Source organism: Python bivittatus, unplaced genomic scaffold (assembly GCF_059951505.1).
Source record: "Python bivittatus isolate LINGU-HERP-01145 unplaced genomic scaffold, Pbiv_v1 ctg000580_np1212, whole genome shotgun sequence".
Lineage (NCBI taxonomy): Eukaryota > Metazoa > Chordata > Lepidosauria > Squamata > Pythonidae > Python > Python bivittatus.
In genome coordinates this window covers 21658849-21674086 of record NW_028277087.1, presented here as the reverse complement: position 1 = coordinate 21674086, position 15238 = coordinate 21658849, and the positions used below count along the sequence as shown (strand labels likewise).

General features: G+C 37.7%; 1 protein-coding gene across 6 annotated transcripts in view; it reads right to left on the bottom strand.

Moving 5' to 3' along the window:
* Window positions 1–15238, bottom strand: part of SYNE2 (spectrin repeat containing nuclear envelope protein 2) — a 231703-nt gene that overhangs the window by 152867 nt on the left and 63598 nt on the right. For all 6 annotated transcript variants that reach the window (XM_088149745.1, XM_088149748.1, XM_088149747.1 and 3 more), the window contains 8 exons: window positions 14440–14590; window positions 11839–11997; window positions 10980–11141; window positions 8164–8265; window positions 5381–5581; window positions 4228–4399; window positions 1445–1557; window positions 49–251 (listed from right to left, as the gene is read on the bottom strand). In XM_088149745.1, the coding sequence (XP_088005871.1) occupies window positions 49–251; window positions 1445–1557; window positions 4228–4399; window positions 5381–5581; window positions 8164–8265; window positions 10980–11141; window positions 11839–11997; window positions 14440–14590 (1263 nt within the window). The remainder of the gene's footprint in view (window positions 1–48; window positions 252–1444; window positions 1558–4227; window positions 4400–5380; window positions 5582–8163; window positions 8266–10979; window positions 11142–11838; window positions 11998–14439; window positions 14591–15238) is intronic.

Here is a 15238-nt window from a genome sequence, read left to right as displayed (position 1 = left end):
TGGATCACAATATAGGTGAGGCAAGCTCAGTTCATTTGGGCTTCTTACCTAGCAAACTGCTGAAGAAAGATGTGAAGCTCAATTTCTCGTGCCTGACATTTGGAAAGTACTCTTTGCAGTTCCACTTCTTGGTCCCTCACCCAGTTACTCAACTGATTGACATTTGCTTTGGGCAAATAGTTCTTCACCTGGCTCAGAACAGTCTTCACCTCATCAATATCATTGCCCTTGCCTTCAAAATTTAGGAAACTCTGGGAAAAAAACACACAATCAGAGATATATCCAAAATCAGCAACATCTGTTGGCTGATGCAGCTCTTTAATATATGTTTTATGGTTTGGCTCATCTGTCTTTCTATCTAAAACTCATTGATTGTAGCAATAAGTTACAATTTCTGAATAGATTATAGCCAATTGATCAGCACTTACAGTACTGATTTTTCACGCAACATTAATACATGACTTTTCAACAGAACTAAGTTAAACAATGCCAGAACTATGCCAAGAGAAACCATTAATATGTAATAGTGAGAGATCAATCAATCAAAGGCTTCTGTCTCAAAGTAGCCATCCACAGAAGATGATTTCATGTAGCTGTGCATTATTCACTACTCTGATCTTGCCTTCTTCCAATAGGTAACACTACCCTGGATACACATATATTGGAAATAATTGGAGTATTCTGTGCTTCTAATTTAAAAAAAAAATCCCCCATAAAAAAGACTTACCACTCTGTTGCATGACTTACTTGATGCATTTCAAGATTGAAGTGAGTACACATTGTGAGTACAAGATTGAAGGGAATATAAGATTGAAGGGAGTGACAGGTTAAAAATATAATAAGAGGAAAAATGAAATTACAAAAATGATTAATGTGCACTGATTTCCCTCCCTTTCTTACTCCCAGATGAAGTAATACTTTTTAAGAAGGCAGCTGCCATCCACAGAATGCATCAAAAATAAAATTAGGTTATGTCTCAGTCTATTGAAGAGTCAATGGTGTAATCTTATTACGGAGGGAAGTTCCAATAAGTGTTTATAGAATTATAGCCTTACCAGGGTCACCAGACCTGGGCTGCAAAAATCTGGATAACTTGAGATAGCAGCAAAGAATTCAAACTTTCAAGGTATCCTTGCTGCCACTCATGTTATTCAGATTTTGCAGTCCAGATCTGGTAGCCAAACCTTTACACTGCACTCCTAGGCATGTTTACTAAGAATGCTATGAACAATCTCATTTATTCAACACTAAGTTTGTACAGCACTGCAACTTTAATCTAATTAATTCTGCTCTTTCATATTCTAAAAGAACACACATTATGGAATGTGTAAAATATGTCCTCAGTTTTAATCTGGAAAGACTTTATTTAAAATCCTAATTTATTTAAAATCTGAAGAATCCTGAAGGAAAGCAGTCAACATCAATTTACAGTCTCATGCCTTACCATTAATTGATGAATTTTCTCTTCCGCTACCTCTTTTGTTTCTGGAGAGTCAAAGCACTTTTCCAGAGAGATCTGGGCAGTGCTGAACCAATCTTCAAAATGCTTACACTGGTCTGTGGAAAGATTCAGTTTAAAATATGAAAAAAAATATGATTAGTAGGATGAAGAGTCACAGGCCTTCATAATTTGAATCAAAGCAATCAGCTCTATCATTGCTGGGCTCCTCATGGGCACTGGATGAAGAACCTTTACAAAAGCAAGTATCAAATGAGATGGAGGGAATTACATCTTGCTACAGCACAGGGATGCTCCTCAAGAGTTCCACATTTCTGCTACCTTTTTTATTTGCCCAAAGATATTTACCCTCAAGACAGAAAATAGAAAGACACCCGCAGCAGTAATAATGGTAGCAACTGTGGGATTTCCCAGTACCTGGCAGAGCATCACTTTTTTACTGGAGGTGTGACTAAGTCTCATTATCCCACATGAAAAACTATGCTATCTACCTCCTGCCTGAAAGACCAGAGCACTTTTCCCTATAAAACCTGGAATGGAAGCCTATAGCAAATAGGACTCTGGGTCCCAGCATCTCTAGTAGGCAGGTAATACTGCCTATTCCATTGCCATGGAGGAGGAAAAGGCTTGTTGCACTCTTGTCTTTTATATCTGATTGTCTTCAACAAGGGGAGGGCAGAGACAGAAGGATGCTTTTTGAGTTTGGGAATGACACATGAAATGCTTGGACATCCTAAACTACTTCTCTCAGGCTCAGATTACCAAAAAGGAGAAGAAGCAATGAAGTTATTCACTGCATCAGAAACAAGAGTTGGTAAATGATGGTTTTCTTTATCTATGCTTTGCTGAGCAAACCAAAATGAATGGTTCATAAATAATCATAAACTAAGCCATTAACCAAGATTTATAAGTCATATCAGCTGGGAGTTCACACATAGTACCAAGTCTATAACCAAACAAACAATTTTTGGGGTTTAGTAAAGGGCACGTATCCCCAACCATTATCACTTAGTTGCCTTCTCCGAATATGGACAGCTCAATACTGATTTAAGCTATCCATACATGATAGACTACTCTCCTCGTTGTCTTTCCAGATTATCACCTGCACATCTGTTGCTTGGCAGACCACTGACTATTGATCACTTGAACACCTGCTACTTGGTTATGCAAGTAGAAATGACATATCTCAATTTCTGGCTTCTGAACCTACCTCAAGTATTTTATTTGTCAAGAAACAGAAATCTGAGATAAATGGATCATACCCAAGATTACAAATCTTAGACTGAACTCCAAATAGACACTTATTGTTTGGATTCACATATCACATTAAAGCAGTTTAGTTTACATGGTTTTGACTTAGAAACTGTGGTTTGCAATCATGATTCATTATTTAGTATATTATATGACTCCAATCAATTGTAGCTTGTTTTAAAAAATGGTGAAAACTATCATGACTCAGCATGATATATGAACCTAGCCATTAATTTCATGAATTTAATTCTCTGATTTGGATTTTGAAGAAGCAGGATAGAAATATTATTGACCCTTTTGAACTTTGGTGTTGGAGAAGATTCCTGAGAATACAACAGATAGCCAAGAAAACAAACAAACAGATCATAGAACAACTGATTTCAGAATATCCACTTGAGGCACAAAAAACTAGGCTAAAATTATCATACTTTGGACACATAATGAGAAGACCTAATTCTCTTAAGTGTCTATACTGCTGGCAAAAATGGAAGGAAAGAGATGGATGACTAGCAGGAAAGTGGATGGACTTGATAACAGAAGATAATGGGCACACTACTGGAAGATCTGAAGGACCAGTGTGGGACCAGTTCATCCTGGAAAAGGTCTATGTGGTCACTAAGAGTCAACACTGACTTGATGGCACATAATCAGTCAATCAATCAATCAATCAGTCAATCAATCAGTCAATCAATCAATCAGTCAATCAATCAATCAATCCTCTGAGTACAGTTGTAATGTAGTCTGACAGCACCACCTACATACAAGAGGCTGGTTCAGAGAAAACCTAAGATTTGTAGAAATAAATTTAGCCAGAGAATGCTGGTTGATTTCTTTAAAAGGTGGGGGGGGGGACAATACAGTATACCCTAGAAAATGGCATGATTGAACAAGAATGCACTACATGCTTTGTTGCAAGTATCTTAGAATGAATGTATACTTGTTTATAAACTAAATAAATTATAATTTGCACTATTTATCCAGTGTCCAGGTTATACAGACTAAAATCATCATCAATTATAAGTCAAAGCAATGAAGAAGGAAAAAACATGGGATGCAATGAAATTTGACAGCTACGTTATAGTGAAGAAGCAACATAAACTTTATCCAGCATTAAAAACCTATTGAAAAAGAATCACAACTATAGAATCTAAAGCAAATTGAAAAATGAGGTAGTTATTCCTCCATGTGATCACGTTTAAAGTTAAACGTAAAAACTATATTACTATATACTATATTTACTATAGTATAGTAAATATAGTATATAGTATTTACTATAGTAACTATATTTTAAGTGTAAAAAAATTGAAGTGGTTACTACATGAATGCAGATAAACAGTTTCAATATAGTATTCTATTCCTTTTTGTGACTCTGAATTTCAAAACAATTTTGTGTCAATCAAAGCAAATGTCAATTCAGACTATATTTTTCCCAGTTAAAATTTGCTTTTAAAGAAAACAGGGACTGCTTGAAATTGACAACTTAAGGGAAATAAAAAAAATAATGACATTTCACTTACAGTTCAAGAGAGTGGTAAAGTGATCCTGAAATATTTGTTTTTTTGAATTAAATAATTCAGTGATACTTTTCAGCTGCTTCTTTAATTCAATAACATCAGGGTTCAAATAGCCTGTCCCTTTCTGAAGTAACTTCACATGTTGTTTTTGATGAAGAATCTTCTGATGTATTTCCTTAAATAAGAAAGAAATATCATGTACACGTTGAAAGAAAACTTATATGGAAATAATTTTGGTAAATTTGGACCTAGATAGTCAACAGTGCTCACAGGTCTAGCAAGCAGCACGCAGCAATCCAGACTCAGAGGGGAAAAGGTGGTTTGGAACATGCAGGGATGCTCACATCACATCTGTTAGCACCTTTTTAAAGAACTTGCATCTTTTCCTGGGCTCATGCAGCAGCAGCATTTGATTTAAGGAGATGCCAACAGGTATGATGTGCTCATTCCCATATGCTCTGCATCACTCCTTTCCCTACTGAATTTGAATATAGTCCTAATTAATAGTAATAATATTAATATACCATTGCCAAGGTGACATGTAATGTCAGCACCTGGTGATGCTGACAGAAGTAAAAGTAATTAGAATTTGTTTTTAATCAGTTTTTGAAGCTAGTTACAAATCCCACATTAATGTTGTGTTCACATATAATGCTAAGCAAGGATTATTTCAAACCAAAACTTGCTGAGCAAGTTACAATGACCCAACTATGACATAACATTATTTTAAAACCACATTATGGCTTAGCATTGTGTGTGGATCCTGTCCAAGTATAACTGGATTGTCCTAAGCCTATATAAAGAGAGAGTTGTTTTTATATGTGAGCCCACCCACTGTAGTTTAATGTTATGTACAAACTCAGTCTCTGACTCCTGGTTCATGTTAATCATGGTTGAGATTGGCTCTGACAAAAATTTTAACAATTGTGAAAGGCAGCAGGGGTGAATCTATGGGAAATCCACATGGAAAAGAACAATGGAGCTCCTAATTTTCTGATCCCACTCAAAATCCTGTGATATCCTCACCAACTATTGAAATTCTGTCACTATAAGGGCTGTTCAAAATATTATCTTCAAATGGAATGTCACGGAAATTCATCTGTATTGCCCAACAAAATAAAGAAGCTTCCGTGTGTGTTGTGTATGTCTGAAGTACCTCCAATTTTGTAAAAATCTCCAAGGTATCAGAGGGAGATAAATCTTCCAGAAGTGATTCTGTCATTCCAATTTGAGTCTTGGCAAGATCAAGGTCTCCTTTCAGCTCTGTTGTATTGCCATTGGCTTCAGTGAGTACTGACTTATTTGGTAAATGCTTTCTTATTAGCTCCATTTTGTTCAAAAGAGAAGATTTAATAACCTGAAAATGAGAAATACAGATGCCAATTTAGGAGCTCTCCACTATTTTAGTAGAAGTTGGAGAGAAATATTGCCTTCTGTTTAAATTACAATTTCCTTCTTTTTTGAAAGTACAGATAATGCATCTCAGATTTTTAGGTGCACCCAAGATTTCTTTAAAAAGGTTGAAACTAGTTGTTACAGAAAAAAGCATTCCATATTCAAATTCTTTTCTGTTTTCCCATTATAGCTAGTAACAGTGTCTACATAATAATATTACAACATAAGTTTCCTTCACTCCAACACGAAATCTTATCATTTAGTGAGCTCTGTTTCAGAGCATGAATCAGAGAAACCAGTTCTAATTAAAATTACCAAGTTTGTTTGCATAACAGTATGTCTGGAACAATGCTCCATTGTAACATAGCATTCAAAGGGAGGTGTTGACAAGCAGCATCACAATTCATTGAGGGCAACAGTCACTGCAAATAGCAACAGTACCAACACTGATATAATACAACTGAAGATGTCACCCAGCTGGGTAACGAAACGTTTGCAAGAAAGCCACCAAGCTCAGAGAACCCCAAGGACTCCACAGTAGCGAAAGTGTATGTGCTTCAGGACAGAATGTCTCTTCCTCCAGAAAAATAATTTCTATCATGCACTGCCACTACTTGTTGAAATAATTTTCCCATAGTTAGGATATTTCTAGCATTTTTTTTTTTTTTTACATTCTTGAGAACATCCCTGAAAGTATTTCCCTTGTTTCATGGCAGGGAAAGGATGTTGTAAAAGTAGTGCAGAAATTTTGTTTCAATCCCCCCTCCCCAAAATGTGCAATTTAGGTGCTACATATCTTTATTAGTGTTACTCTTTTTCCTGACATGCACACATAGAGAGGATTTGGGGAAGTTTTCCCTTCTACACAGATGCTCAAATACAGTGGTACCTCGGTTCACAAATTTAATTCGTTCCGCGACTCTGGTTGCGACCCGAATTGGTCGTGACCCGAATCAAATTTTCCCATAAGGTTCAATGTAAATACAGTTAATCCGTTCTGACCCCTCCGAATTTGGTCGCCAACCGATTTTGGTTGCGACCCAAATCAAATTTTTCCATAAGGTTCAATGTAATTACGGTTAATCCGTTCTGAACCATATGTATTTTTTTTTTAAACCACAAAAATATGAAACAAAATACAGTACGAAGAGAAAGAACACTAACCTTGCTCGAGGCGATTTCTGGCGTGGAGGACAGGAAGGCGGGTGGGGAGGCGGTTATTGCTTGGAGGGAGAGTCCCCTTCCCTACAGGAAGCCATGACCATGTGTAAAATGGCCTGTTCGTCACCCGATCTGGCGTTCGCGAACGGAAGCAAAATTTTGCGAACGGAGGTGTTCGTGACCCGAACTGGTCATGAACAGAAGCGTTCGTGACCCGAGGTACCACTGTACTTATGTAGAAGGCACTCTCCCCTCCCCCCACACACACTGAGGCACAAACACACTTGTGGGTATTCATAATTATAATAAGCACTTCTGGCAAGGCAAGTTTCCAGAGATTTCTGTTTGTCAGAGTGTACACAGAACTAACCTATATCCAAATCCTTTTAATCTCAAGTAAGAAGCCTAGGAGGGAAAAGTTAGCTAAATTAGAGTTACTGCAACCTCACCTGCAAACCTCCAGACAACCACTAGATGGGAGCATTTTCAGCCCAGATATGAGCCTCAGCTAAATCCCTCACCAACTCAACCTTCTTCCCTTTGGTTAAACAGTAGGAAAGAAGAGGGTCTCCTTGAGGGTCTCCTTCCTGTAGTCTTCCAAAGAGAGCAGTAGCTTTTTATGAGTGAAAGAAAAAAACTGAGCCTCCTCACAGGACTCAGGAAGTAATATAATACACCCTGACTTCTAGATTCAGTGAACAATCAGAGTGTGTGTATTAAAATTTTGATTTAATTCTGGATATGCTCAAAGCTTTTTCCAATTTCTTTCAACGCTATTTTTTTTAAGTTCTCATTGCTCTTTGTTTATACTTGGTCTTTGAACCCTAAACTTTTTTTTGTCTAAGACTAACACCTATCTATGTTTTCTTTGTTATTGTGTCTTTCTAACAAACAATTATTTCACAGACATCTTGGGTGCCAGTTTGTATCTTAGGGGTTATAATCTGGTAACATACTGTGAAAAAGGTTTAGGCAGGTGTGAAAAAATGCTGTAAAGTAAGAATGCTTTCAAAAATATACATAGCTCAGAAGACCTAGGCCTCAGTATCAGTATCTATGATACTGGCTTAAAGTGCTCTGATATATCTGAAGTAATAGAATGGAAGGCATTTTCCTTCCTTCACCTTGCCCCTATACCCTTGGTTGAGGAGAGGAAAATAAAGCAGTGACACTGAATACCAGCTGAAACAGTAATTACTGAATCACCCTGTACTGTCCCGTTGAGTGGGGCAGATCTGATGGTGAAAGAGACCTTTACAATTGTGTTTTATTTTCATTATTGCAAGGTAGTATAGAGGTACAGAAAACCTTTTTGGACCACAAAGACAGGCAGACATGTCATATCAACCACGATCATAATTCTGGTTATCTCTCCTCTTTCACCTGTAGTTCAAGTGGGGGTTCACTGCCATTAAGAAGATACTGTATTTCATCCACCTTTGTATCAAATTCCTCTAACTTTTTTTCTTGGAACAGGACATCAGCCTGAGAAGATAAAGAAAGAAAACAGATTATGCACAAACTACTAACTGTAATTTTTATTTTACCACTTAGAACTGAATGGGAGCCATGATCTGCTGCCCTTGAAGGTCACTAGGAAGCTACAGCTGGCCAGAATGCAGTAGCATGAACAGTTATGAGCACGAGTCAGAATGGCCATGTAGCACCTCTACTATGTGAGCTACACTGGTTACCAGTGCTGGTTACCTCCTATAAAGCTCTTCGTGGCATACAGCCTGAATACCTGAGGGACTGCTTCTCTCCCATTGTTTCTGCCTGTCCCATAAAATCCATGCTTTGTGTCCTATCAATTAAGACAGTGTTTGTCAACCTCAGTGACTTTAAGACATGTGAAGTTCAATTCCCAGTATTCCTCAGCATGCTGGCTAGGGAATTCTGGGAACTGAAGTCCATATATCTTAAAGTTGCTGAGGTTGAGAAACACTGCATTAAGCAATGTCATTCGATGGGACCTAGAAAACATGGTTTGTTTTTTGTTTTTCTTTTTCTGTCATGGCATCTGCCCTTTGAAATAGCATCTCTCTGGAGATTTAGACTGTCCCTACCCTTTGAGCCTTTAAATAATCTCTGAAAATCTGGACTTTTTTCCCTTAGGCTCTGGGATAGGCCAGGATGTACCCACCTGGTGTTCCCCAATTACGTTTACTTTTGTTTTTAAGTATTTTAGGTTTTATTCTGTATACTGCCCAGTGTTGAGTTGGATAACCTTATAAACAGATACCCCACCTGGCATCAGATTGAAGAATCAGAGATAGATTAATGACTGAAAAGAACTTTATAAATATTGCTATTTGTACACCAAGGCCCTTAGGATAGTTGCTCATGGTTTAGTCATGCTTGCATGGCCCCTACTCTGACCCTATTCAAATAAGCCGTTAAACCTGGCTTGGACTAGAATGATTGATGGAAACTTGGGGTGCGTTTGTTGTGATGATGTTGGCATTCTATTTCTAGAGACTTGTTTTGCATGATCTCTGTATTATTCTACTTTTAATTGTTTCATCTTGTATACCACCCAGAGTCAGGGTGCAGTCAGGCATCCTGTAAATGTAATAAATAAATACAGGTAGTTTTTGCTTAACAACCACAATTTAGGCCACTAAGCAATGTGGTTTTTAAGCAAGATGTCACATGATTGCTTCACTTAGTGACTGCAATCCTGGCACTCCCGGCTGCCGCCATTAAGCAAAGTTCATGGGTCATTAGGTGAGGGAACTTCTTGCTGGCTTCCCACAATCAAGTCAGTAAGGAAGCCAGCAGGAAGTTGCAAGTCCCAGGCACTGCTAGGTGGGGGAGGGAGCAAGGGGGTACGTGGGAGGGTTGGGGAGGGTGTGCAAGGGTGCAGTGTGGATCGAATGGGTGAGGGTCTTAGAACCGCTTGGATTTTCAGCCTCAGAGTCAAGAGGCTTCTGAAGCCTCTCAACTCTGAACCTGAAAATTATCCATGGCTGAAAATCTTGCTTGGATTTCAGCACATAGCTTTTTCAACCAGTTCCCAGAGACGAGGAGGAGTCCTCTTGGCAGGCGGAAGCAGCTTGTGACCTTCCTTGCCGGCTTCCCCATTGAAGCCGGCAAGGGAAAATTGCAAATGGCGATCACATGATTGCGGGGTGCTTGGCAACCAGTTGTAAGTGCAAACTGATTGCCAAGGGCCCAGATCGCAATCATGTGACCACGGGGGGACTGCAACGGGCATGAGTTGTAAGTCTCTTCATTCAGCACTGTTGTAAATTCAAACGGTCACTGAAGGAATGGTCATTAAGCAAGGACTACCTGCAGGCAAAATGAAGCCTCTCATATGGCTACAATTCTCCAAGTCCCTGACTGTGGCCTTGCTGCTTGGAGTTAAAGACTTTGAAGTTTTCACAAGTAAAACAAAATAATATTGGTAATATTTATCCAGTTATATAATGTAGTAAAGGTTTCATACAGTAATGTACTGATCATTTATCAGTCTCAAGCTATTTACAATGATAGACTACACACTTTGTATGTCAAAGGCCCCAAGATCAATCTTTGCCATCTTCAGGTACAGTGGAGAAAGACTCCTATTTGAACCTTCACCAAGCTACCATCAGTTATATAGGCAATAATGAGCAAATTTTGCTTACTTTTATAGAATGTATTTTTATTGGTCAATAACCCAAATAAAGTTTCTGTCTATCTGAGCAATATGGGGTAGTGATTGAGTCAGGATAAAAGAGCTTTCTCATGGCAGACTGGATCCCTATTCCTTTTCAGAACCAGCTGCAGCCTAATCTAAGGGTTTTCAAGACCTCATATTAAACTTTGTTGTAACACCTAGTATCATTTTGAATTTAAATTCACTTTTCATGATAAAAATAGCTTTTCAATCACAAGTTTTTCATATCTCTATCTCATAAAGAAATGCAAAGCACTATTTTAATGAATCTAGCATTGTATTTAGGCAGAAAACAAGAAAACCAGTCATCAAGTGGGATATAAGCATAAAGGAAGTGTCCTGGAGCAAGTTTTTGTGGTGATTAATAAATGAATGAAAAATGGCACAAAGGGAAGAATGGAAGAGAGAATAAGGAGGAAGAAAAAAACAGAACTTGATCTTGAATTGCAGATTGAATGCATTGTACGAGTCCTCACCCAGTTCAGAAAGAGTTGCCTGCAGTTACTGAATGACAAATAATACTCATCAACCATACCTCCAACTCTTCCAATTCCTTTTCAGTCAAGTTCCCATCTTCTAAGTTCTTCTGCACTGCATCTGACCACTCATCAATCAAATTGGATAAATTAAGGAGCTTGTCCCATAAAGCCAGAGCTCTTTCCAGATTTTCACAATAGTTTTCAGTTCGTTCATTGACCTGGAAGAGGGAATTATGTTTTCCAAAAAAGAAGAAAGAAACAGAACATAAAGCTTTCTAATGAAGCAAGTACAGAAAGAAAGGCAAGGTAAAATGAATCCAGACACAGAAACAAATAAAGGGAGGGAAGTAATCCAATGCTCCCATGGGATAAAGCCAATTTCTTACCAAATATGGCTTTAAATATTACCATATCAAAGATCACAACAGCAATCCAGATTCTAGAGACAGGTTTGACAAGGTGGTGTGGTTTACTAGATAGAATCTTCTCCCAATAATGAGTCCTAGCTAGTTTCAGTTAGGAAGTGCCTGGGCATATTCAGAAGACAGTCAATGTCCTTTTCTAGCTTTTAGAGCATTGAAGTAAGTCATTCTTAAAATCTGCACTCATGGAAAACCTCCAGGGAGTGCTAAGCAGTCTAAACAGCACAAGACAATATTGCTTGTTTGTTTACATCCTTGAGAATTATCTCCAACACGAACTTGCTTGTGGCACCCAATAAAAAACAACGTAAGGTTCTTCTAGTCTCAATCTCAAATTCTATTAAGCATGTTCTGATTATAACTCAAATGTCCCTCCTTCTTGATTCCTCAACATGCTGTATTTAATTTAGTAGAATAATACTCAGAAGTCAAACTCAATTATTACAACAAATGATAATTTGGAACATCCTTATAGTTAGCTTTTTTAACATACATCCAGCCATCGGTCCACAATAGCATTAGCCTCCTTCTCAAATGGCGGTTCCTCAAAACTCTTCATTTTGTTCAGCTGACACTGAAGATTTTTGCACATTTGACTTAATCTGTCAACATCTTCAGAGTAGTTGTTAAATTCTTCCTTTGCCATGTTGACCTATGAAAAGATGAGAATACCCATTTATGAACAAGACTGTTGCATCTGTGGGAAATTCTAAATAGCAAGAAACTTGTCAAAAGAAACAGCACACTGCCTTTGATTTTCAATATTTATATTCGTTTCAGCATAAAACAAGAGTGAGGAAAAAAAGCAATAGAGCCATATTGTATTGTGAATTTTCCAAGTTTTAAAAAATCCAGTTACTTTGTATCAAGAATAAAGTCTAATCAAATATTTTAAACCTCTAGCAATATTGTTTTCTTTTTATGCAACTGCAACTTATTAACTTGCTTACAATAGCTATATCTCATGTTTATTTGTTTATTTGTCTTCTTTTAAAATATATGGACTCCCAATTCCCCTCCCACCCATTTACCATTATATGATTTGTATAATATTGAATTATATTGTCAAAATCTATGTTGAAGCAGGGCCTGGATTTTTAATGGTATATTGAACTTCAAATATTTTGCTGTATATAAAATAGATTTTTTTTCAGATAATGCAATATTTCCTTTGATAACTACAGTTAAGTTTCCAAAATAAATCACCCATTTTAACTTACAGAATTGTGTCACCAAATTTGTATCCCTGAAACTTGCAAAATACCATTTTCTATTTTCCACTTTGGACCTCCAAAGTGGCTCCTTTATGTCCAAAAAACACAGACACAGGCAGTGCAGCACCGACCTCTACCACCTGGCAATTATAAAGCTTTTGTTAATGACAGCTTTGTTCCTGGAGTTGGACAATACTTTGTTTTTAGTAGATTCAGCTAGACAATGAGAAAGTAGGACAAAGGACTTGAAGTAACAGATGACATACAACTTGTCCTCTGATTCTTCTAGCAGAAAAAATAACCACGAAACTCTGCAATCTTTGAAACAAAGAACTCTGACCAATTTCTCTACTTAGAAATACCAATGCACCTGAGCCAGATCAGGAATGACATAGCAGACCTGGGATCAGATGTGCTAAATATCCTTTAAAAAAACAAACCCAAAGCTAAGGATCCTTTCTTTGCACCTGTAGATTAATGAACTGGAAACACAGCAATGGAGAAGTGGGTTAACCCGTTACCCTCATGCCATTGCCTAATCCAAATCAAACCAAGCTTGGCAGAAAAGGAAAGATATATCAAACATAAGTAACAGTATTTGGATTCTGACTGTTATTATTAATTGCATTATGCACAGGCTGGGGAGAATCATAGAAAGACCAGGAATGAGAGATCTTCAGGCCTTTATTTAGATAAAAAAGATACAGAAAGAGATGCCAAGATTCTTCTGAAGTGGAATGACCCATTCCTCTTTGAGGTAAAGTTAAATCTTCAAGGCAGGAGATATGTTACATATGACAAACATGTATGATCAAATTCTGAACAAAATTATTACACTCTACCTCTTTTCTTTATATATTTTGTTAATGTTGACATTGCTGCCTATTAATAAACTTATTTTCTCATTCAAATATGCAAGTATTATTGACATCTTCAAATATCCTATATTAACATTTTGTTCCAGAGATATATTTCACCGTCTATGGAAAGTTGGATATCTCTGAGTAATTCCTCCTCTTTCTGTCAATACAGTAAGCTCTTTGCATGAAACATATCTATGCCTTAATTGACAAGAAGCCCTGCCTACAGACATGTTAACAGTGGAAAAATCACAACACTTGCAGGATTAGGACTGAAAGGAGCCCAAACATTGTTGGCTTGGGAGCTTTGTCTCCGATCTTCCCATGGAGTGTTGATGGCATCACTGTACACAGGTGGGGCTTCTCCAATGAATCACTGCTAAGAAGACTGTGTTCCATAGCAGATAAGGTTTCTTTTCAGACTGCATTCCTCCCAGCCTGCAGCAGATACAATCAGCGCTTAATGGGCATTAGCCAAAGGGCACCAAGCAGTGCACCTCTGGACTGTAATTACACGGATCCATAATTCCCATAGTAGGAGTACATTTTCACTGGAACATGCTATAGGTACTCACCACCTAGAGCAAGAAAACTAGGATTTGATCACTGTTCACTATGAATCTGTACATTATTAGCTGCACTGGATAGGCAGTAACAGACCAGAAAGTAAGACACAGCTTCTGCCCTTAAAACGTGGTGTTCTTGAGTCAGAGACAGACTGCTCAAACTGAGGATAAAATTCTGAATGGAGGGCTTTATAGGGTTTCATGGCTAGGGATTAGCCCTTTGGGTCAACTGATGATATACTGAAGCAGTTTGTTACTGCAGCTGACTTTTAATGCAGTGATCAGCAGTGAAGGAGGAAAAACACTGATAGCTAATTCCTAGGTCTTCCTTTTTTTAAATGAAAGCTTTCCAGTTCTCAATGCACTGTGTCCCATGCCCATCACTGAACTCTTGTTCATTTGCACAGAAGCACAGAAATGGTTTCCTATGTACTAGAATTCCCTAAAACTTCACCTTAGAAATTATCTTCTGCAGATTCTCTTTTCCCATGTAAGAGGCTTGCTGAGACAGGGCACTTTCTTGCTTCAGAATAATGCTAGTCAAACGGGTTTTGCAGCTTTGACATTGCTTCAAGAGTTCCATTGTGCTTTCACAGTGTTCACGTCTATGGAAGGGAACAAAGCCAAAAGAAAATTGAAGACATTTACAGACTTGCCTAAGATTAGAGACCCTTATTTTTTAAATGATTATGAACATATGTATCAAGGAATCCAGTATGTCCATTCAACTCCAAAGTATCTAAGCTTTCACAAAAAGGAGGAAAATAATTAGTAGCCTTTAGGACTAAAGTAGACATTAAATGTAGGAATATGCTTTTAAAGTTTCAAAATAGCATCTGAGAGGAAGAATTAAAATCAGAATCATAATACATGGGGAGAGGAGTTTAACTTTTTTCCAATTTCCCATCTCTTACTCCTTAGTCTATAAGAATGCAGCCACACTTCAGCTTTACAGTCCTGCAAAAGTTGTAAATGTGAGGATTGGTCATAAATTTACTTTTTCATCACTGTTACAACTGTGAACAGTTGCTAAACAAGGTAGTCACTAAATGAGGACTACCTGTATATACCACTGACTGAAGAATATCAAAGTGGGACACCCCTTCCTGGACTGTTCCGGTCAAAATGGAGGAAGGAGGAGTGTTCATTCTTCTATAGTAAAAAATTTAATTCCCTGACATGCTACTTCCTCACCAACATAAAGTTTCCTACACAAACTAAAGTTCAGTCACGTAATCTCATGTCAGCATTTA